A 24,645-nucleotide genomic window follows, 5' to 3' on the forward strand; every position below is an offset into this window, starting at 1 on the left:
ATTTAAACTTTTGGTAGAATTCTCTGGTAAAAGCCTCTTGGCCTGGAGCTTTCTTTTTTGTGAATTTTTAAATGACTAATTCAGTTTCTTTGATAGTTATAAAACTGTTCACATTATCTATTTTATATTGGGTGAGTTTTTGTAGTTTGTATTTTTTGAGGAATTGGTCTGTTTTATTTATGTTACTAAATTTATGTCTGTATATGTGTGTATACCCCTCTTTTGATGTCTGCAGTGTCTGTAGTGATCTCTCCTATTTAATTGTTGATATAGGTAATTTGTGTCTTCTCTTTTTTGTCATTCTTCCTAGAGATTTATCAGTGTTACTGATCATTTCAAAGAAAAGACTCAGCTTTTTGTTTCATTGATTTTTCTCTATTGTTTTCCTATTCTCAATTTAATTGGTTTCTGTTCTTTAATTTTTTTTTTCCTGATTAACTTGCCCTTTTTCTGGGTTCTTGATGTAGGAGTTTAGATTATTGATTTGAGATTTTTTATTTTCTTAAGTGTGCATTTAGTACCATGAATTGCCCACTCAGCACTACTTTACCTATGTCTCTCAAATTTTGATATGTTGTATTTTCATTTTCTTTTTTTTTTATTTTGAGATGGAGTTTCACATGTGTCACCCAGGCTGGAGTGCAGTGGCACAATCTCAGCTCACTGCAACCTCCACCTCCTGGGTTCGGTCAATTCTTCTGCCTCAGCCTCCCGAGTAGCTGGGATTACAGGCACCTGCCACCACACCCAGCTAATTTTTGTGTTTTTAGTAGAGACGGGATTTTACCATGTTGGCTAGGCTGGTCTCAAACTCCTAACCTCAGGTGATCCACCCACCTCGGCCTCCCAAAGTGCTGAGATTACAGGCATTAGCCACGCCGCCTGGCCCTTTTTTTTTTAAACTGAGACAGAGTCTCACTCTGTCGCCCAGGTTGGAGTGCAGTGGCGCGATCTCGGCTCACTGCAGTCTCCGCCGCCAGGGTTCAAGCGATCCTCATGCCTTAGCCTCCTGAGTAACTGGGACTACAGGCGCGTGCCACCATGCCCGGCTAATTTTTTTGTATTTTTAGTAGAGATGGGGTTTCACCATGTTGGCCAGTCTGGTCTTGAACTCCTGACCTCAGGTGATCTGCCCGCCTCGGCCCCCCACAGTGCTGGGATTATAAGCGTTAGCCACCACACCTAGCCTGTATTTTCATTTTCAGTCAATTCAGTGTATTTTTAAAAATTTCTTTTAAGACCTCTTTTTGACTTATAGATTATTTAGTAGTGTGTTGATTAGTTTCTAAGTGTTTGGATATTTTCTTGCTACCTTTCTGTTATAAATGTCTAGTTTGATTCAACTATGTCCAGTAACACACTCTATATGACTTCAATTTTTGAAAGTTTGTTTGAGATTTGTTTTATGACCAGGGATGTGGTCTGTCCTGGTGTAGGTGCCATGGGTATTTGAAAAGAATGTATATTTTGCTGTTGCTAGGTAGAGTGCTCTATATATTTTGAGTAGATCCTGTTGTCTAATTGTGTTGTTGAATTTTTCTTTATCCTTGCTGGTTTTCTATCTAGTTGTTTCATCAGTTGTTGGAAGAAGGTTTTGAAGTATTTGAGTATAATTATAGATTTGTTTATATCTCCTTTCAGTTCAGTCAGTTTTTCCTTCACGTTTTGCAGCTCCGTTGTTTTGTGCGTGCACATTTAAGATTGCTATGTATTTTTAGTGGGTTGACCATTTTATCATTACGTAATGTTTCTTTCTCTCTCTGGTAATTTTATTTGCTCTGAAATCTGCTTTGATGTTAATATAGCCACTCCTACTTTCTTTTGATTAGTGCTTGCATTACATATCTTTTTCCATCCTTTTCAACATGCATGTATCATTATTTTTAAAGTGAGTTTCAGGTAGACAGCATATTATTGGGTGATGTTTTTTAATTCATTCTGCCAGTCTCTGTGTTTTAATTGGCATATTTAAATCATTTATACTTAAGCTTGCCATTTTAAACTTTGTTTTCTATTTGTTTTCACTATTTTTTATTTCTGTTACCTGAGTAATTTTTTGAAGTCCTTTTTGATTTTTTGTAGTGTTTTGAGTGTATGTCTTTGTATAGTTTTGTTACTGATTGCTGTAGGCATTGTATTATATATGCAGTCTACTAGTATACTTTACCAGTTCAGACTAGAAATGTTACCTCCTTTTATGTCCCTTTATCCTCCCTTATTTTTATTATGCTCATCTTAAATATTTCCTCTGAATACATTTAGAACCAGGTTGGACAATTATAATTTTTCTTCAACCATTGAATATAATTTAGAAAACTCAAGAGAAGGAAGTTTATTGTATTTACCCTTATATTTGTTTACCATGTTGTTTCTTCGTTCTTGATGCTCCAAGGTTCCTTTTCTTACCATTTCCTTTCTGTTAAGACAGCTTCCTTTAGTCACTCTTCAAGAGTAGGTCTACTAGCAACAAATCCCCTTTGTTTTCCTTCATGTGAGGCTGTCTTGATTTCCTGTTTCATTCCTGAAGGATATTTTTGCTGGATGTAGGATTTTGGGTTGATGGCTCTTTTCTTTCAGCACTTGAAAAATGTGTTCCTTCCTTTTGGCCTCTATTGTTTCTGATGAGAAATCTGTGTGTCTTTCATATTATTTCCCCCAATGGTATCTCCTTAGTTGCTTTCAAGATTTTTTAGTGTTGTTTTAACTCAATTACCTCTGCAAAGAAAAAAAAGATTTTGTCGTTGTTGTTGTTTTAGTTTTCAGAAGTTTGACTACGATGTGTCTTGTTGTAGATTTCTTTGGGTTTATTCTCTTTGGAGTTTGTTCAGCTTCTTAAATCTGTACATAAGTGTACAGATTCCTCAGCTTGCCGAGTAGCTGGGATTACAGGTGCCCACCACCATGCCTGGATAATTTTTGTATTTTTAGTAGAGACAGGGTTTCACCATGTTTGCCAGGCTGGTCTCGAACTCCTGACCTGAAGTGATCCATCCACCTTGGCCTCCCAAAGTGCTGGGATTACAGGCGTGAGTTACCGTGCCTGGCCCTAGTTCACTTATGCTTTCCCCTTTCTTCTCCATTCTGCTGTTGAGCCCATCGCTTAGTTTTAGTTTTTTTATTTCGATTATTATGTTTTTCAGTTCTATAATTTCCATTTTGTTCCGCTTTATATCTTCTGTTTCTTTGCTGAGAGTTTCAGTGTTTTCACTTGTTTCAAGCATGTTCATAAATGCTTGCTTAAACAATTTGATCATGGCTACTTTAAAATCTTTGTCAGATAATTTTAACATTTTTGTCATTGGTATTAGCATCTGTTAATTATCATTTCTTATTTGATTTGTGATCTTCCTAGTCTTGGTATGATGAGTAATTTTTAGTTGAAGCCTGGACATTTTGTGTATTATGTTATGAGACTCTGGATTTTATTTAAACCCGCTGTGTTAACTGGCTTCCTCTGACACCACTCTGACAGTGAAACGGTGGGTTGTAATGCTGCTTCATTAATGCCAGGTAGAGGTAGAAGTCCAGGTTCCCTATTCAGCCTTTATTGACATGGGGGGCGGGGATGGGGCAGGAATAGGAGTTCCAGCTCTCAACTAGGCTTTCACTGATACTTCTTTGGCTGGAACAGGTAGGAGTGCTTGTTGCCACTTGGTGGTGGTAAAATCCTGATTCTTCACTAGATCCTCCTCTGTCATCACCCCATTGAGGAGGAGTATAGTCACTTTGTTACTGCTGGATAGGGGTAGAAGTCAGGGTCTACATGTAGTCTCTACTGATATCACTGAGGTGGAGCCTCATTTTCACCATGTTGCGTAAAAATTCCAGCTGGCCAACATGGTGAAACTCTGTCTCTACTAAAAATACAAAAATCAGCTGGGCATGGTGGTGGGCGCCTGTAGTCCCAGCTACTTGGGAGGCTGAGGCAGGACAATCGCTTGAACCCGGAAGGCAGAGGTTGCAGTGAGCCAAGATCACACCACTGCACTCCAGCCTGGTGACAGAGCGAGACACCATCTCAAAAAAAAAAAAAAACAAAAAAACAAAAAAAACAGATTTCAGCTTCCTACTTGGCCTTTTCTAACACTATCCCAGCAAGATGGCTGGGAGCATCTTGTTATATCCTGGCAAGAGTGAAAATCTAGGCTCTGCCTTCAGCCTTTGCTGGCATGTCTATAGGGGTGTGGCCATAGTTTTTTCTGGGTTGTTTAGCTGAAGTAGGGCAATTCTTGTTTAAAAGCTTTCAGTCTTGTTAGACTACTCCTTTTGTGATCCTTTGGCTAGAGAGAACAGGTTCATTAGGGCTTTTTTGTTTGTTTTCACCTGTTGGCATTCTTGTTTGCCAACTTTGCCAGCTCTAAGTCTGGGATATAGGAGACAAAAACAAAGCCCAGAGAACTCGTTAACATGCGGTTCCTTGGGTCCCCAGGTCCCTAGTTAGTGTGCTACCTTCTGTCCAACTTAATATCCATGGTTTTTAGTTATATTTAGCTGGATAAATAGGGAAATGTATGTCTATGCCATCTTTCTGGAGTCAGAAGTCTACCTGACTGTCTTTTAATGGAGATACAGACAGTGATTCCATTATCTTTTATTGTTGCATTTTAGTTAATAATGAAAACTAACGTTTCTCAAGTACACAGTATGTGCCCAGGTACTGTTCTAAGTGCTTTTCGTGTGTTGAGTCATTTAATTCCCTTAAAACTTTATGAAATAGTTACTAGTATTATTCTGTCTTATCAGATAAGGAAACTGAGACATAGAAAAGATAAGTAACAAGCCCCAAATTACTGACAAATCCGTGGTTAAACCCCTGGCTCTCTGACTCCATAAGCCCACTCTAATACTCATGGCCTAACATAAATCTCAAATCTGTATGCTTTCCATTATAACAACTTTTTTTTTTTTGGAAACTTGTCACAGTTTTTCTATCCTAGAATTCAGAAATTATACTAGGATCTGTCTAAATATAGGTCTTATTTTTAAAATAATTCTCTCTAGAACCCAGTGTATCCATTTCATCAGAAAGCTTAGGTCTTTCTGCTGATCAGTGACATGTTTTTAAAATTTTTAATCTTTCCTCTCATCCACCCACTCAAAAAAAGATTTTGCGGAAGGTATTTCATGTGGTCATAAAGATACTCAATAAAGAACGAAGAAGTTAGTTCCTTCTAATATGTCAGAAGCTTTCTTTTTTAGAGATAGTCTTGCTTTGTCACCCAGGCTGGAGCGTAGCAGTGATATCATAGCTCACTGTAACCTTGAATTCCTGGGCTCAAGTGATCCTCCCATCTTAGCCTCCAGAGTAACTAGTACTACAAGCACGTGCCACCATGCCCAACTAATTTTTTAATTTTTATTTTTATTTGTACAGGTGGGGGTCTCCCTATGTCTCCCAGGCTGGTCTCAAACCCCTGGCCTCGAGCAGTCCTCCCACCTCAGCCTCCCAAAGTACTGGGGTTACAGGCATGTATCACTGTACCCGGCCCCTTTCTGAGCATTTTTTTTTCTTTGAGATGGAGTCTTGCTCTGTCCCAGGCTGGAGTGCAATGGTGCGATCTCAGCTCACTGCAACCTCTGCCTCCCGGGTTGAAGCTAATCTGCCTCAGCTTCCTGAGAAGCTGGGATTACAGGCGCACGCCACCAGGCCCGGCTAATTTTTGTATTTTTAGTAGAGACGGGGTTTCACCACATTGGCCAGGCAGGTCTCAAACTCCTGACCTCGTGATCTGCCCGCCTGGGCCTCCCAAAGTGCTGGGATTACAGGCGTGAGCCACCGCACCCAGCCACCTGTTACATTTTTTATTCTTTCTTTCTTTTTTTTTTTTTTTTTTGTTGCCAGGCTGGAGTGCAGTGGCGCGATCTCAGCTCACTGCAACTTCCGACTCCATGGTTCAAGGGATTCTCCTGCCTCAGCCTCCTGAGTAGCTGGGATTACAGGCATGCGTCACCACGCTCAGCTAATTTTTGTATTTTTATAGAGACAGGGTTTCACCATATTGGCCAAGATGGTCTCAATCTCCTGACCTCGTGATCTGCCTCCTGACCTCGTGATCTGCCCGCCTCAGCCTCCCAAAGTGCTGGGATTACAGGTGTGAGCCACTGCACCCGGCACTTCTGAGCATTTTTGAAGCAAAACTAGAATACTGACTCCTGGGAAGATGATATGGTATTGTCCAGGGAACAGGAACTGGTCTAAGAAGAATGTGGCTACCAAGCATGCTTTGAGGAATGCTACTGCAGCCCCATTTAGCTGTGGTGTATTGTGTTAAACTCAGGTCCTGTAGGCATCCAAATCTCAAGTAATCTGTCCCTCTTAGAACTTCTTGGTTCTAAGATTGCTGATAAAATACTCAAATCTTCTTGTCTTTTTTTTTTGTTTTGGTTTGATTTTAATAAACTGACTGCATGGTTTGAAATTTAGGCTGAGGCTAGAGATTTCAAGAACTGAATTTACATAAGGGGAAAAAAAGGTTTTCACATGAATAGAGTTGGAAATGCCAAGTAAGCTACAACAGTGTACTGTATGTTCTATTTCTCCTCTTCACTCCCACAAGGAGCAATTACTAAATAACTTATATTTGTAAGACTTCAGTAGCAAAGAATGCATATTACTAAGATGATGAATATGTAGCCTTTTATCAATTTATTTTAAAAGATTAATACTCCTGGTGAAAATACATTATGATGAAAATTTTGTAAAAACTAATGTAACACTGGATCAGGATTTACATCTTGGAATAATCTACCATCTATTTAAATTGTTGGGCCAACATATCAATTGTAGTAAGCCATTTTATTTACTAAAACAAAGAGAGAAAAATTCCTAAAATATATTCTGTATCAATATATCTTCTACCAGCCTGGATCCCTCTGGTAATTGGAATTTATTAAAAGGCCCTGCCAGGTAGTGAGGACTCACAAAAGTCTCAACATCCAGCCCCCAGCAGCACTAAGGCAGATGTCTCTTCCCTCTGATGACAGTGCTACTACCTCTACTGCTGTGTGTGTCTGAGTCTTTGTTCAGAATGCTACAAGAATTGTACCAATTTCGAGAACCCTGCAGGGCAACATTCCCACACCACTGGCCTGACTCCTAGCTAGCCTGTATTAATGGCTGCCTTTGGCCAGACATGGTTTCTAGTTCCTGCGTCTGGAGGCCAGGTTGGCAGGCCACCTGACAGAAAGCTGTCAGTGTGTGCACAAGAGCTCCCTGTGGAAGGGGCACTTGGTTTGGTGGAATCCTCTCCAGAGACACTTCATTATCTGCTATCTCATTTTATCCTTTCAGGAATTCCTTAAAGTTGATAGATAGGACAGTCATTATCCCATTTGAAAGATGAGAAAATTGAAGTATAGATGGGCCAAGCTCTGACAATTAGCTAGTGACATCCTGGGAGCAAGCATCCAGCTTTGCTGACTGCAAACCTCTCCATCTTTCTACCATACCACTTTCTGTCACTTGCCTATTTCCTCTCTCTTAGCTTGCCCAGTACAGATGTTTATTCTCTCATTTTCTTTCTTTTTTTTTCCTGTTTTTCTTTTTCTTTTCTTTTTTTTTTTTTTTTTTTTTTTCTGAGATGGAATCTCGCTCTGTCACCCAGGGTGGAGTGCAGTAGAGCAATCTTGGCTCACTGCAACCTACCACCTCCCTGGTTTGAGCGATTCCCCTGCATTAGCCTCCTGAGTAGCTGGGATTACAAGTGCGTGCCACCAAGCCCGGTTAATTTTTGCATCTTTAGTAGAGACACATTTTCACCATATTGGCCAGGCTAGTCTCGAACTCCTAACCTCAGGTGATCCACCCACCTCAGCCTCCCAAAGTGCTGGGATACAGGTGTGAGCCACTGCACCTGGCCTAATCCCTTATTTTCTAAGGTGAGAGATATCTTACCAAGCCAGTCTTGTCTGAGGAGGGATATTTCTAAGGGATTAAAGGACAGCCATCTAAATCTTGGCTATAACAAGAATCATCAAGTGAGGCCCTGTCAGCAATATGAAAGTTAAGAGCTAAGTTTTGTGCCCTGTAATTTTCTAATAGCTCCACAGCGTATGTGCTATGTATATTTGGTAAAGCACTCCTTAACTACATCCTTCCTTCCCTTCCTAAGAAGATCTGAATGTAGGAAAAAAGAAATTAAATATGTATTTGAGTAAAGGCACTTGCTCTAACTGAGCCAACCCAGAAAATGGCCAAAGGTTCAAAATTAAATATTACCCATTATTTATGTTTGGAAGCTGTCAGAGAAGAATTTACATGGGATGAAGTTGTTCTTTGCAGGTACTGACTTCCTGATATATGTTACTAGAGACTGGAAACTAATAATAAGATTTAGGTTTCAGATACAGCCAGTTAGCATCTCAGTGGTGTCAACAGTATAAATATTACTCTTCTGGGAACCTACAAGAAAACTAAAAATCTGTGAACACATTTTTAATTTACCATGCATAAATAAAAGTAGAAGTTTTCTTTGCTTGGTAGAGTTTTGTTTGGGTTTGGATTTGTAGTATTCATAGTTATCATTCCATTATCAGTCTTTGGTCTTAATAAGCAGGCCTGGCAGGAACTTTTTATTTTGTAAGGAATCAAAATGACAAACTACAGCTTATCACTTAAAGGAGAGGCAACCTTTATCTGTGGAATTTTAACTGTAGTGATCAGTAAGTATTCTCAAACAAACTGACAGAAATAGTCCTTTTTTTTTAATGTTTAAACAACACTTACTGTTTCTGATTATAAAAGTAACACATGAGCAAGGCAGTGGAGCATATGGACTGAGATTGCTGAGTTTGGAGTTGGAGAGGCTCTGGCTGTGTACATACTGGGTCAGTCATGGCCATGGGACCAGAACTATCTAAGCTTCAGTTTCCTTGTCTATAGAATGGGGAGAAATTGGCTGGGCACGGTGGCTCATGCCTATAATACCAGCACTTTGGGAGGCCAAGTAGGGATGATTGCTTGAGCCCATGAGTTCAAGACCAGCCTGGGCAACATGCTGAGACCCTATCTCTACAAAAAAATTTTTAAAAATTAGCTAGGTGTGGTGGCACGCACCTGTAGTCCTAGCTATTTGGGAGGCTGAAGTGGGAGAATCGCTTGAGCCCGGGAGATTAAGGCTGCAGAGAGCTGAGATCACACCATTGCACTCCAGCCTGGGGTGACAGAGTGAGACCCTGTCTCAAAAGGAAAAACAAATTACTTGAAAATGTTTTCATGACCGTTTAATACTATAATATATGACTATATAATTAATCATGTTTCCTTGTGAGATATCTCAGTTATTTCTAATATTTTACCCTTATAAATATTGTTACTTCAAGGGTTGAGTTATTAGGTTAAAGGCTAAAGAGTTTGAAGAATCTTAAAATTTTTTTTCTTTTTGCACTTCTCTGAGGTTGAACATTTTCATGTTTATTAATTACTGGCATTATTTCAGTGAAATGCCTTTTAGTGAATAAATGCAACTTGCAAAGCTTTTTATATAGGATCTCCAGTCTCTGAAATAGTGCCAGGTACATAGCACTCAGTAAACATTTGGCATGGTGAATGAATGAATGAATGGCAAGAATATTAACACTTTGTCTACCATATTTGTTTCAGATGAGGTCATTGTGCTTCTATACGTGCACAATGATAATGCTGTCTTGGTTCTTAGTCTTTACCTATTTTTTTTCCATTCTTTTCTTCCCCCACAGTTCATCCATGAGCTCGGATTTCCCACATTACAACTTCAGGATGCCTAATATTGGATTCCAGAATCTGCCTCTCAACATATATATTGTGGTTTTTGGTACTGCTATATTTGTCTTCATCCTTAGTTTACTCTTCTGTTGCTACTTGATTAGGTAACCAATTTTCATTCTATGTTACTTCAAAATATGTTAAATAATCAATAATCAAGTTTCTGTCCTCAGATTTTTTAAAAAATGAAGTATGATAATTGGCAAATTTTTAAAAAATTAAGATGACTTACCGTTTTAATCTGTGAATTAGTAATCAGTAAAACACCTTTACATGATCTTCAATCTCACCTACTGATGAAGTGTTTTACTCTGTAGGAGAAAATTGTCCTTACTTATTTTTCTGCTCTTCTACCTGGTAAACAGATACACATATGTCATTGTCTATCTCCAAGATTTAATCTACTCTCACAGAGATTTCAAAATTGCTTTTCAAGAATGTGTGGCTTCCTTGTTGGCTAAGGTCATTAGGTATCAGAAAAGTAGGGGAGACTGGGCGCAGTGGCTCATGCCTGTAATCCCAGCACTTTGGGAGGCCCAGGAGAGTGGATCACCTAAGGTCGGGAGTTCTCGACCAGCCTGGCCAACATGGTGGAACTCCATCTCTACCAAAAATACAAAAATTAGCTGGGCGTGGTGGCTCATGCCTGTAATCCCAGCTACCTGGGAGGCTGAAGCAGGAAAATCACTGGAACCCAGGAGGTGGAGGTTGCAGTGAGCCAAGATCGTGCTATTGCACTCCAGCCTGGGCGACAGAGCGAGACTCCGTCTCAAAAAATAAAATAATAAAGAAATGTAGGGGATGCTCCTTATATCTCATAGATATGTTGACTGCTTATGACTTTTATTTCTTCCTCCAAATTAATTAAATACTTGAGACAAATGTAATTGTAATCTACAGAAAAAACCTTTATAAAACCTGTTTATTTCCAGAAATTCCTTTTTCTAACATTTCTATTAAACTATTATTAAAATAATTAGATCAGCCAGGTGCGGTGGCTGACGTCCAAAATCCCAACACTGTGAGGCTGAGGTGGGCGGATTACCTCAGGTCGGGAGTTCGAGACCAGCCGGGCCAACATGGTGAAACCCAGTCTCTACTAAAAATACAAAAATTAGCAAGGTGTGGTAGTGGGCATCTGTAATCCCAGCTACTTGGCAGGAGAATCCCTTGAACCCGGGAGGGAGAGATTGCAGTGAGCCAAGATCGTGCCATTGCAGTCCAGCCTGGACAACAAGAACAAAACTCCGTCTCAAAAAAGAAAAAAAAAATAGTTTGATCACAGTGGTCTAGGACAATGGGATATAAATATCATCCAAAAATGTAATTAAGAGTAAAATGTTTAGCACTGTGTAAAGTAACTTAACTGAAGAAGTCCCAAAAAAAGTACTGCCACTTTTAAGTTCTAGACTTGGGGTGTTTGTAATTGTAAACACCAAAGCATTTGTGTTTGTCTATTTGTAGACAAACACCTTCCTTAGTGGAAAGAAAAAAAAAAAAAAGGTGCATACATGTAAATACTTGCTGCAGCATTTAATATATTTTTGTGTTACATTTTTTGTTGCATCGTAAACACATTTATTATTACCAATGGACAATGAGCTTTTTATTGTTATTATTATTATTATTTGAGATGGGTTCTCACTCTGTTACCTGGGTTGGAGTGCAGTGGCACAGTCTCTGCTCACTACAGCTTTCCTCCTAGGCTCAAGTGATCCTCCCACCTCAGCATCCCAAGTAGCTGGGACTACATGTGCCTGCCACCACACCTGGCCAATTTTTTTTGTATTTTTGGTAGAAATGGGGTTTTGCCATGTTTCCCAGGCTGGTCTCAAACTCCTGAGTTCAAGCAATCCACCCGCCTCAACCTCCCAAAGTGCTGGGATTACAGGGGTGAGCCACCACATCCGGCTAGACAATGAGTTTAAGACTGTTCAACTAGTTCAGATTTTTACATCTCTTTCTAGCAAGAAAAGACAAGGTTTTGTGTGTTTATACAAATGTTAATATTACTGCAATTCCAATATAATAAAGCACTCAAATATAAATTAATAATAGTTTGATAAACATTATGTAAATATTCAGCATTTTTTAAAATTAGAGAATTAGCCATAGCGTATATAGGACCTCAGAATATAAAAATATGGTTTTTTTTTCAGACTTACTGGTTTTTTTTGATAATTCCTCTGCGAATGTCGATTTAACTCAGAAATATGTAAATTTAATATTCAAAACCAAATTATTTTTTAAAGAGGCAAAAAATATAAAAATATAACAAAATGTAAAAAAAAGAAAATGTTATTAAGGGAGGGTTATCATATGTAAAATATTTAATTCTAAAATATATAGCTCATAATATAGTTTTCATTACTATGTCAAAGAATTAAGTAAGCCTTTAACTTTAAACAAACAAAAACCCACTAATGTACCAATTTGTGATTCTGGGTAAATTTTTTGAAAAGTAAGTTATGAAATACCCTTTTACCTCATTGTGTTCCTTTTAATAATCAAGCAAATAAGTAAAGTGATAATGAAAAAATAATGATATGTACTTAATTTTATCCTTTTGTATCTTTTTTTTTTTTCAAGATAGTGTCTCACTCTGTCACCCAGGCTGGAGTGTAGTGACATGAGGCTCACTGAAGCCTCAACCTCCTCGCACAAGTGATCCTCCCATCTCAGCCTCCTGAGTAGCTGGGACTCTAGACACTCACCACCACACCCAGCTAATTTTTGTACTTTTTGTAGAGACGAAGTCTCACTATGTTTTCCAGACTGGTCTCGAACTCTTGGGCTCAAGCAGTCCTCCCATCTCTGCCTCCCAAAATGCTGAAATTATAGGTATGAGCCACCACACCCAGCCTTATCCTTTTTTATAATCAGCCTAACAGGCCGGGTGCAGTGGCTGATACCTGTAATCTCAGCACTTTGGGAGGCCAAGGCAGGCGGATCACTTGAGGTCAGGAGTTCAAGACCAGCCTGGCCAACAAGTGAAACCCCATCTCTACTAAAAATACAAAAATTAGTTGGGTGTGGTGGCACACGCCTGTAGTTCCAGCTAATCGGGAGGCTGAGGCATGAGAATTGCTTGAACCCTGGAGGCAGAGGTTGCATTGAGCCAAGATCGCGCCACACTCTACCCTGTCTCAAAAAAAAAAATTAAAAAATTAAAAAATAAGCTAACAAAGCAAAGAAATTAGGATCTGTTACACTAAAATCGAATTATCATGTTTAATCAGAAATGTTCAAACATTTCTAAACTTCATTTACTAGTCATTGGTACGATTGTTTTTTGTTTTGTTTTGTTTTATTTTGAGATAGAGTCTTGCTCTGTCACCAGGCTGGAGTGCAGTGGCGCAATCTCAGCTCACTGCAAGCTCTGCCTCCCAGGTTCACGCCATTCTCTTGCCTCAGCCTCCCGAGTAGCTGGGACTACAGGCGCACGCCACCATGCCCAGCTAAATTTTGTATTTTTAGTAGTGATGGGGTTTCACCATGTTGGCCAGGATGTTCTAGATCTCTTGACCTTGTGATCCACCCACCTCAGCCTCCCAAAGTGCTGGGATTACAGGCATGAGCCACCGTGCCTGGCCAATTTTTAAAATTTAATCATGAGGTAAGGAGCTTTCCTTTATGATGATCCTAATTTGTTACCTTTAACACTTCAAATGGTAAATTGGGATTTAACAAGTCTTTGCAGTTAATCTAGAGATCTGTGGAGTCAGCTCCTCCAGAATTACCCTAGCTCATTTTTTATGATAACCTAAACTCTCCAGCACCTTCCCAGGAGGTTCTTCTGTTCTCCAGAGAGCTCCCTCCAGTCACCACCACTGGACTCATCAAAACCATAGGAAGAATATAACTTAGGTCTAAACAAGACAGTTACTACCAACCACAATCTTACACAGGATTGTAGTGTAGAATGTGCTGACTATGATAGGGCTGTGAACAGGGCACTACTGGAGCACAAAGAAGGGCATCTTACCTTGCTAAGAAAGATCCTGTTTTATAATGAATTATATAATATTCTAATTTATGTTTGTTCATTTTTTTTCCCTGATGGTTATTTGTTCTGTTTGTTATATCTCAAACACTCAGAATCATGCCTGGCACAATATTAAGCACTCGATATTAAGCACTCGATAAGTATTTGTTGGGTGAATGAATGAACGGTTCCCTAGTAGGAAGTCATTAGATATGCCTAAAACTAAAAAATCAAGAAGTACCAACACAGGCAAGTTATTTAGAAACATGGAAGTCAGGATCAAAATAGTGAGCTAAAGGGGGAAAAAATGGGTTATCTCTTGGGAAGAGGGCAGAGGACTGCTGATTTTTTGTTATTAACCCTGTAGAGCCACATATGACAACATATGTAACTTGGATAAAACTAAAAACAAAAAATAGAGGGGTGATGCATACCCCAGTTACCCTGATTTGATCATTATACATTGTATGCTTGTATCAAAATATTACATGTACCCCATAAATAGTACAATTATTGTGTATTATGTTTTAATAATAATCAAAAATAAATGTTGAAGAATACAGGGAAATTTTGGGGCTACAGTTATTATGAGTTCTTGAACCAAGATAATGACAGTAGATCTAGAAAAGATGTTGTGGTTGTAAGAAATACTTGGGAGGTGAAAATAAACAGAAATTAATGACTGGACATTAAGGACAGAAGGGGTGTAGAATCTTTCTTGGACTTCTGGCTTAGGCAGCTGAGTAGATAGCAATCCCTTCTGAGAGATAGAAAATGAACAGGCACATTTTAAGTGAAAAGATGATAGATTCCATTTCAGAGATGGGGGTCTGAGTTTCCTGTGTAATTGTCAAGGTGTTTAATACTTAGTTGGATGTATAGCTCTAAAGCTTGTGAGAAGTCTGATCTGGAAATAGGAGGTCATGTAATTAATAGGTAGAAGCTGAAGCCAGGAGTGTTGCCTAGAGAGAATGTATATAGTAAAATAAAATGGGCCCAGGGCAGAATCCTAAGGAAACATTGATATTTAAGAGGAGCCCTTAAAAGAGACTGAGAAGGGATAGCAGGAGATAAGAGGAAAATCGAGGCTGGGCACGGTGGCTTACGCCTATAATCCCAGCACTTTGGGAGACCGAGCTGGGTGGATCACCTGAGGTCAGGAGTTTGAAACCAGCCTGGCCAACATGGTGAAACCCCATCTCTCTTAAAAATATAAAAATTAGCCAGGCGTGGTGGCACATGCCTGTAATCCCAGCTACTCAGGAGGCTGAGACAGGAGAATAGCTTGAACCCAGAAGGTGGAGGTTGCATTGAGCTGAGATTGCGCCACTGCACTCCAGCCTGGGCAACAGAGCAGACTCCATCTCAAAACAAACAAACAAACACAGGGGCACAGAATATTGTGAGAAAAATGCCCTACAAGTAGTGTTTCAATGGATTGAGTCAATTATGTCAGCTGCTCACAGGATAAGAATTGAAAAGTTCACATTACATTTGACAATAAGGTTTGTATCCTTAATCTTTGGTAGAAAAATTTCAGTAGCATAGGGTAAGGGATGGTAGAGGCTATAATGGGGTAAAACCTGGCTAGTAGGTTAAAGTGGATACAAGGAATATAACCCTGTCTTTGAAGAACCTTGGCTGGAAAAGATTAGGTTGAGGGGAGAAGGAGTTGCTGTAGAATCAAGGAAGTATTTTAGTGCTGGGTTTTTTTGTAAGATAGAGATTTTGGTATGTTTATGCATATAGTAAGGAGAATGAGCCAATTGTGGAAGATTTATGAGAAAGAATAAATCATAGAGGTGAAAAGAGACACACATAAGAGAGATAGCAATATTATTCCTAAGCAGGAGAACACCTTTTCCTAAGACAGAGATGAGGGTAGCTGTAGAAAACAAAACACTCGTAGCCATGTGGAGCTGGGAGTGAGAAATCTTGCATACATCACAGCCCCCTTTATTTGTGTAGTAAAAAATTGACAGTTGAAAATTATAGGGGAGGAAGTGATAGGGTAACACTTAAAAGAGAGTGGCAAGGGTTTGAAAGAACCCACTGCATGAAAGCTTAGGATACTGAGCATGAATAGATAGAAGGATTAGAGAGCAATGTGGAGAATCAGGCTGAGACTGGAGACCACAAATTTGCAGTGGCCATAAGCTACACGGTTTTATCATTTCTCTAGCACTGTTCAGCGTTGTTAATCATGCCTTCTTAAATACTTTTTAGATATCTATTTAGCAGTGCAAAATAAAATAGTGCAATGTAAAATATTAGATAATTAATGGGAGTTAGAGTAATGGAGGAATCAAATTAACTTCATAGAATGAAGTTAACTTAAGGGAGAACTTTCTAGAAGGGATGAATTTTGAGCCACAGATGAAAGAAAAAGGTGAGCACAAATTGATCCATGCTGTAGCTGGAAGTAACAAGTTCAGCTTTGGGAAAACATGCAGATCTAATTAAAAGATTCAAATAAGCAAAATGAATTAACAAATAAAACCTCATTTTAATGACTTGTAATGGAATTCATTTTATTTATTTTTTATTTTTATTATTTATTTATTTATTTATTTTTTGAGACAGGGTCTCACCCTGTCACCCAGGCTGGAGAGCAATGGCATGATCATAGCTTACTGCAGCCTCAACCTCCCAGGCTCAAGCAATCCTACCTCAGCCTCTCAAGTAGCTGAGACTTAGGCACACGCTATCATGCCTGGCTAATTTTTTCTTTTTCTTTTTTTGAGACAGAGTCTTGCTCTGTCACCCAGGCTGGAGTACAGTGGCACAATCTCAGCTCACTGCAACCTCCGCCTCCTGGGTTCAAGCAATTCTCCTGCCTCAGCCTCCCGAGTAGCTGGGATTACAGGCGTGTACCACCATGCCTGGCTAATTTTTGTATTTTTAGTAGAGATTTTTAGTTTCACCATGTTGGCCAGGCTGATCTGGAACTCCTGACCTCAAATGATCCACCCGCCTCAGCCTCCCAAAGTACTGGGTTTACAAGCATAAGCCACTGAGCCCAGCTGATGCCCAGCTAATTTTTCAATTTTTTGTAGAGACAGAGTCCCACTATGTTCCTCAGCCTGGTCTTAAACTCCTGGGCTTGAGTGATCCTCCCACCTCAGCCTCCCAAAGTTCTGGGATTACAGGCATAAGCCACCATGCCGGGTCCATTTTATTTCTTTACGTGAAAATATTTTCTTTATGTGAAAATGGTATTTTTTCACGTAAAGAAATAAAATGTAAAACAAGCAAAAACCCCATAAGGATATAGATTATTTGAACTACATAATTAATAAACTTATGAGAAAGCTGTAGTTTTAAATTCATATATTAGACAAGAAAGACTAAAACCAATGAGCTACGTTTTCATGGAGCTAAAAGGCCAGTTAAACCCACGAAAAAGTAAAAGGAAGAAAGTAAAAAAGCTAAGCACGATATCAATGAAATAGAAAATAAATGTATAATGGTAAAAATTATTCAGACCAAAGCTGGTTCTTTGGAAATATTAATAAAATTGATAAATCTCTAGAAAAACTAATCAGGAAAAAGAGGAAAGAAAATATAAATTATAAAATATAATTTACTAAAATATAAATTACTAATATCACTAATGAAAAAGGGACATTATTACAAATCCTATAAACATTAAAAGGTCACAAAGAATATTATGCATTTATGGCAATAAACTTGAAATTTTGGGTGAATTACATAGCTTCCTAACAAAAAAAGAGGTGTATCAAAACTGACACAAGAAAGGGCATTTATTAAAAAAAAAAAAAAAAAAACACAACTTAACATTGTACTTTCTGGTAATAGATGGAAAGCTTTCCCCTAAGATCAGAACACAGTAAGAATGCCCACTTTACCGCTACCGTTCAGCATTGTACTGGAAGTTCTAGCCAGAACAATTAGGCGAGAAAAAGAAGTAGAAGGCACCATAACTAGAAAGAAGTAACTATCTCCATTTGCAGATGATATAATCCTATATAGAGAAAATCCCATAGGATCCACACACACACACAAAAAACTACTGGAACTAATAAATTCAGCAAACTTTCAGAGTCCAAGATCAACACACAAAAATCAGTTGTGTTTCTGTACATCAACAGTGAACAATCTGAAAAGGAAATAAAGGAAACAATCCCATTTACAATAGCATCCAAAAGAATAAAATTTTAAGGAATAAAGTTAACCAGGGAAGTGAAGTGAAAGACTTATACTCTGAAAACTACAAAACATTGCTGAAAGAAATTAAAGAAGACCTAAATAAATGTAAAGGCACCCCATGTTCATGGATTTATGTAGTCTTTATATAGTTACAGTGTCAATATTCTCCAAGGCAATCTACAGATTCAGTGCAATCCCTATCAAAATTCCAATAGCCTTTTTTTACAGAAATAGGAAAAGCAATCCTCAAATTCATTTGGAACTGGGGCCCCAAATAGCCAAAGCAGTTTTGAAAAAGAAAAACAAATAGAAGGACTCACACTTCCTGATTTCAAAACTTCAGAAAGCTACTGTAATCAAAAAATTGTGGTACTGGTATAAAGATAGACATATAAACCAATAAAATAGAATTGAAAGTCCAGAAATAAATCCAAACATCTATGACAAATTGATATGCAAACAAGGGTGCCAAGATCATTCAATGGGGAAAGAATTGTTTCTTCAACCAGTGGTACTGGGAAGCTGGATATTAACATGCGAAACATTTGTACATCAAAGGACATCAAGAAAGTGATAAGGCAACCCACAGAATGGGAGAAAAATATTTACAAGTCCTATCTGATAAGGGTTTAATACCCAGAATATATTAAAAGCTCTTAAAATTTAACAGCAAAAAGACAACCCAATTTAAAAATGGGCAAAAGACTTAAACAGTTCTCCAAAGAAGATACACAAATGGCCAACAAGCACATGAAAAGTTGTTTGACATTATTGGTCATTAAGGAATTCCAAATTAAAAACACAATGAGATACCACTTCACACCTACTAGGATGCTGTAATCAAAAAGAGAAAAATAACAAGTGTTAATGAGTATGTGGAGAAATAAGAACTTGCATATATTGCTGGTAGAAATACAAAATGATGCAGCTGCTGTGAAAAAGAGTTTGGTGGATCTTCAAAAAAATTCTTTTTTTTTTTTTTTGAGACGGAGTCTCGCACTGTCACCCGGGCTAGAGTGCAATGGCGCGATCTCGGCTCACTGCAACCTCTGCCTCCCGGATTCACGCAATTCTCCTGCCTCAGCCTCCCAAGTAGTTGGGATTACAGGCGCCTGCCACGACACCCAGCTAATTTTTTGTATTTTTAGTAGAGACGGAGTTTCACTATGTTGGCCAGACTGGAACTCCTGACCTCGTGATCCACCTGCCTCAGCCTCCCAAAGTGCTGGGATTACAGGCATGAGCCACCACACCTGGCCAGTTCTTCAAAATATTAAACCATGTGACCCAGATTTTCATTCCTAGGTATATACCCAAGACAAATGAAAATATATGTCCACACAGAAACGTGTACAGAAATGTTTCATAATAGCCAAAAGGTATAAACAACCCAAATGTCCATCAACAGATGAATGGATAATTGTATGTACATACAATGGAATATTATTCAGCCATAAAAAGAAGTGGAGTACTGATACATACTACAACCAGGATGAACCTCAAAAACATGCTAGGTGAAAAGCCATACACAAAAGGCCATATATTGTATTGTTCCTTTTATATGATATATCCATAATAGGCAAAGCTATAGAGACAAAAAGCAGATAAGAGGTTTCAGGGGATAGAAGTGGTAATGGGGAGTGATCACTGAATGGGGTACCAGGTGTTTTGTTGGAGCGATGAAAAGTTTTGAAACTAGAGATAGCTGATAGATGCACAACATTGTGAGTACACTACGTACCACTGAATTGTATACTTTAAGGCAGTTAGTTGTAATGTGAATAAAAATAAAAGAATAAAATTTTTAAAAAGAAAAAACTGGGGCCGGGCATGGTGGCTCACTCCTGTAATCCCAGCGCTTTGGGAGTCAGAGGCAGGGGATCACCTGAGGTCAGGAGTTCGAGACCAGCCTGGCCAACATGGGGAAACCCCATCTCTACTAAAAATATAAAAATTAGCTGGACGTGGTGGCACACACCTGTATTCTCAGCTATTCAGGAGGCTGAAACAAGAGAATCACCTGAACCCGGGAGGTGGAGGTTGTAGTGAGCCAAGATTGTGCCACTGTACTCCAGCCTGGGCGACAGAGCGAGACTCTCAAAAAAAAAAAAAAAAACTGCTACAAGAAATTGAAAATGTGAATAATTATATATCTAATAAGAAAAAGAGACAGATCACGAGGTCAGGAGATCGAGACCATCTTGGCCAACATGGTGAAACCCCATCTCTACTAAAATACAGAAATTAGCCGGGCATGGTGGCATGCATGTGTCTGTAATCCCAGCTACTTGGGAGGCTGAGGCAGGGGACTCGCTTGAACCCGGGAGGCGGAGGTGGCAGTGAGCTGAGATTGCACCACTGCATTCCAGCCTGGGCGACAGAGCGAGACTCCGTCTCAAAAAAAAAAAAGAGAGAATGTGTTTTGGGCCAGGTACCGTGGCTCATGCTGTAATCCCAGGAGTTGGGCCAGGCACGGTGGCTCATGCTGTAATCCCAGCACTTTGCGGGGCTGAGGCAGGCGGATCACGATGTCAGGAGATGGAGACCATCCTGGCTAATATGGTGAAACCTCGTCTCTACTAAAACTACAAAAAAAATTAGCCGGGTGTGGTGGCGGGCGCCTGTAGTCCCAGCTACTCGGGAGGCTGAGGCAGGAGAATGGCGTGAACCCAGGAGGCGGAGCTTGCAGTGAGCCGAGATCGCACACTGCACTCCACGCTGGGTGACAGAGCGAGACGCCATCTCAAAAAAAAAAAAAGAAAAGAAAAGAAATTGAATGTATTTTTAAAATATTCCCACAATGATATTTTAAGCCAAGTAACTCATCCAAACATTTAAGGAAAAAAAATACCACTCCAATATGACGCTTCCAGAGAATAAAAGTGGAACAAATACTTCTCAGCTCATTTCATGAGGCCAGCATAATTTTGATTTCAAAGCCTGACAAGGATATTATGAGAAAGGAAATTATAGACCGATCTTTTTCATCAGCAAAATATTGTAAATCAAATTCAGGGATCTACAAAAAAGGTAGAATATTACAACCAAATGAGGTTTGTTCCAAGAATGAGAGTTATTTTAACGTTTGAAAAGCAATCAATACAATATAGCACATTAATAGTATAATATCATAAAGCATTGATAAAATTTAATACCTATTCATGATTTTTTTGTAAAATAAACTAGTACTACAAGAGAACTTTCTAAAATTTGAAAGAGTGTCTATAAAAATATCTAAAGAAAACATCATACTTAATAGTGATGTATTGATAGGGACATTGACTATCAATTTTATTTAGCATCATACTGGAGGGCCTAGCTAGTCAGTGCAAAAAAAAAAAATGGGAAAAAAGAATAAAAGAAAAGTGTATTTAGAAAAGAAGTAAATAAAGATTATAAAGGCAGTGTTTAAATTGTGATTATATGCAGACAACATAATTGTGTACATTAAAAAATCCAAAAGTTTTTCCAGTGAAACTATTTAGAATTAGCAAGCTACCAGATACAGGATCAATATACAAAAATTACTTTTTTCCATGTAGGTAGCAAGAAATAATTAGAAAATAAAGATTTTTTTCAACACTATTTACAGTAGCATCAAAAATTACCAAATGTCTAGGAGAAATGTGTAAGAGAAAAATTAAAGCTGTAAATAAAGAAATAATGTTCATAGGTTAGACACTCAGTCTTGCAAAGATGTCAGTTCTTCCTCAGTTGGTCTGTGAATTTTGTACATTCTTACTCAAAACCCCAAGAGGGTTTTTTTTTTTTCTGGTGGAAATTGAAATCTATATGGAAATGCAGAGAACCAAGAATAACCAAGCCAGTCATTAAAAAGAATAAAACTTGAGGACTTTTGCTACCAGACCCCAAAACCTGTTTTAAAGCAACAGTATTAAGAGAAAGTGCTGTTCACCAAGCACCCAGATCTCAAGTTCTAAATACTTTTCTCCAATAAAAGGAATTAGGGTTCCTTGGAAGAAGTGGCTAACCCCAGGGCTGGAACACAGAACATATAAAATGAGCCTGAAACAAACATCTTTTGGTGCCAGTAAATAAGGAAATGCATGGGAAAGGATGGGGGCTTGTTGAAAGAACACAAGAATCAGCCTGAAGGACTCAAGGCCAATTTGAGCAACAAAAAATAGTGATCATATTGAACTGTAACTCATAGATTAAAACCAATATCCATGAGTCTAGACTGATAGAAATAAATAATTGCACAAATAAATGAAGAAGCACATCTCTTCCCATAGATTAAAACCAATATCCATGAGTCTAGACTGATAGAAATAAATAATTGCACAAATAAATGAGGAAGCACATCTCTTCCTTATAGAAGATTTCCAGTTAATAAATGTGCAAGGAATTAGAGAACTACAAAACCACCATTAGAGGTTAGGCAAACACTACAGTAATTATTGCAAGCAAGGTGGATGCTAAAATCGGTGGGCAAAAGCTTGAGAAAAAAATAGAGTGTATGTATAATTTCAGCATGTCTCCCTCAAGATAAATTACAGTGGAGAAACCCAGTGGACACTATCTTAACCAATCTTAAATTGAAATCTTCAAATTCCACCAAGAAAAAATGATCATACTTAATATGTCAAAATCTTGAAAGACAAGGAAAGACTAAGGAACTCTCAACAAATTAGAGGTGGCTGGCCTGGCGCGGTGGCTCACACCTGTAATCCCAGCACTTTGGGAGGCCGAGGCAGGCGGATCACGAGGTCAGGAGATTGAGACCATCCTGGTTAACACGGTGAAACCCCGTCTCTACTAAAAATACAAAAAAAATTAGCCGGGCATGTTGGTGGGCGCCTGTAGTCCCAGCTATTCGGGAGGCTGAGGCAGGAGAATGGTGTGAACCCAGGAGGCGGAGCTTGCAGTGAGCCGAGATCGTGCCACTGCACTCCAGCCTAGGCAACAGAGCGAGACTGGGTCTCCAAAAAACAAACAAACAAAAAATTAAAGGTGGCTAAGGGACATAACTAGATGCAAGATGGGATCCTGGATTGGATCATAGAACAGGAAAAGGACATGAGAGAAAGAACTGGTAAAATTCAAATAAGGTCTGTAGTTTAGTTAATAATATATCAATGTTATATCAATACTAATATATCAATGTTAATTTAATGGTTTTGATAATTGTACTATGGTTGTATGAAATGTGGACATAGTATATACAACTATGGTTATATAAATGTGAATATATAAATGTGAATATATAAATATGGTAGAAAGGTATATGTGAATTCTATTTTTTGCAACTTTTCTGTCTAAAATTATTTCAAAATAAAAGTTTTTAAAATAGCATGATATTGACACAAGGTACATTGGTTGCCTAGTGTTGCTGTAACAAAGTGCCACAAATTGGGTAACTTAAAACAAGAGAAATGTAATTTCTCACAATTGTGAAGGCTAGAAAAGTTCAAACTTAAAGTGCTGGCAGAGCCATGCTTCCTCTGAAGGCTCTAGGAGAGAGTCTTTCTTGCCTCTTCCTAGCTTCCAGTGAGTACCAGAAAGCCTTGGCATTCCTTGGCTTGTAGCTGCCTCACTTCAGTCTCTGTCTCTGTGTTCACATGGCCTTCTTTTCCATCTGTCTCTGCATATCCTCTCCTCTTCTTATAAGGATAGCAGTCAAATTGAATTTAGGGCTCACCTTAATCCATATGACCTCATCTTAACTAACTAATAATCTGAAAAGACCCTATTTTCAAATAAGGTTATATTCTGAGGTTCCAGTTTGACATGAATTGGGAGCTGAGGTGGACACATTCATCCCAGTCACTATACAAGGATAGGCAAATAGACCAATGGAGCGAATAATAGCAGCTCTAGAAATAGACTGACATATTCAATACACCTGATTTACAACAGATGTGCCACTGCAGTGCAGTGGGGAAAGGGGAGAATCTTTTCAATAAATGATGGTGAGGCAAATGAAAGTCTATATGAGGATAAAAAGCATCTGGACCCCTACCTCACAGCATACATAAAGACCAATTTCAGATGGATCACAGACCTACATTTGTTAGATAAAACAACAAATTGTTTTCACAACATACTCAGGAGAATATCTTCATAGTCTTGGGATAGGCAAAGATTTCTTTAATGGGACACAAAAAGAACTAACCTAATTGGGAAAAGTTGATAAATTAGACTTCATTTAAATTTAAAAATTTTTCAAACTTAACCTACAAAGATGTGAACACCTAGAACTCTCATGAACTACCCATAGGAGTAAAATTGTTATGAGTACTTTGTGTGTGTGTGTGCGTGTGTGTGTGTGTGACAGGATCTCACTCTGTCACCCAGGCTGGAGTACGGTGGCACAATCCCAGCTCACTGCAGCCTTCACCTCCCAGGCTCAAGCAGTCCTCCCACCTCAGCCTCCCGAGTAGCTGGGACCACAGGCCACATGCCACCATGCCCAGCTAATTGTATTTTTTGTACAGATGAGGTTTCGCCGTGTTGCCCAGGCTGGTCTCGAACTCCTGGGCTCAAGTGATCCTCCTTCCTCAGCCTCCCAAAGTGCTGGGATTACAGGTATGAGCCACTGTGCCTGGCCGGGGTGAGTACTTTGATTTTTTTCGAGACAAAGTCTCACTATGTCACCCAGGCTAGAGTGCAGTGGCATGATCTCGGCTCACTGCAACCTCCGCCTCCTGGGTTCAAGCGATTCTCCTGCCTCGGCCTCCCAGGTAGCTGGGATTACAGGCGTGTGCCACCATGCCTGGCTATTTTT

At 38.9% G+C, this 24,645-nt stretch overlaps 1 protein-coding gene across 3 annotated transcripts in view; it reads left to right on the top strand.

The window, feature by feature from the left end:
- Positions 1–24,645, top strand: part of RNF24 (ring finger protein 24) — a 91,534-nt gene that overhangs the window by 44,479 nt on the left and 22,410 nt on the right. For all 3 annotated transcript variants that reach the window (XM_054467923.2, XM_054467924.2, XM_054467926.2), the window contains one exon: positions 9,697–9,846. In XM_054467923.2, the coding sequence (XP_054323898.1) occupies positions 9,697–9,846 (150 nt within the window). The remainder of the gene's footprint in view (positions 1–9,696; positions 9,847–24,645) is intronic.

Source organism: Pongo pygmaeus, chromosome 21, assembly GCF_028885625.2.
Source record: "Pongo pygmaeus isolate AG05252 chromosome 21, NHGRI_mPonPyg2-v2.0_pri, whole genome shotgun sequence".
Lineage (NCBI taxonomy): Eukaryota > Metazoa > Chordata > Mammalia > Primates > Hominidae > Pongo > Pongo pygmaeus.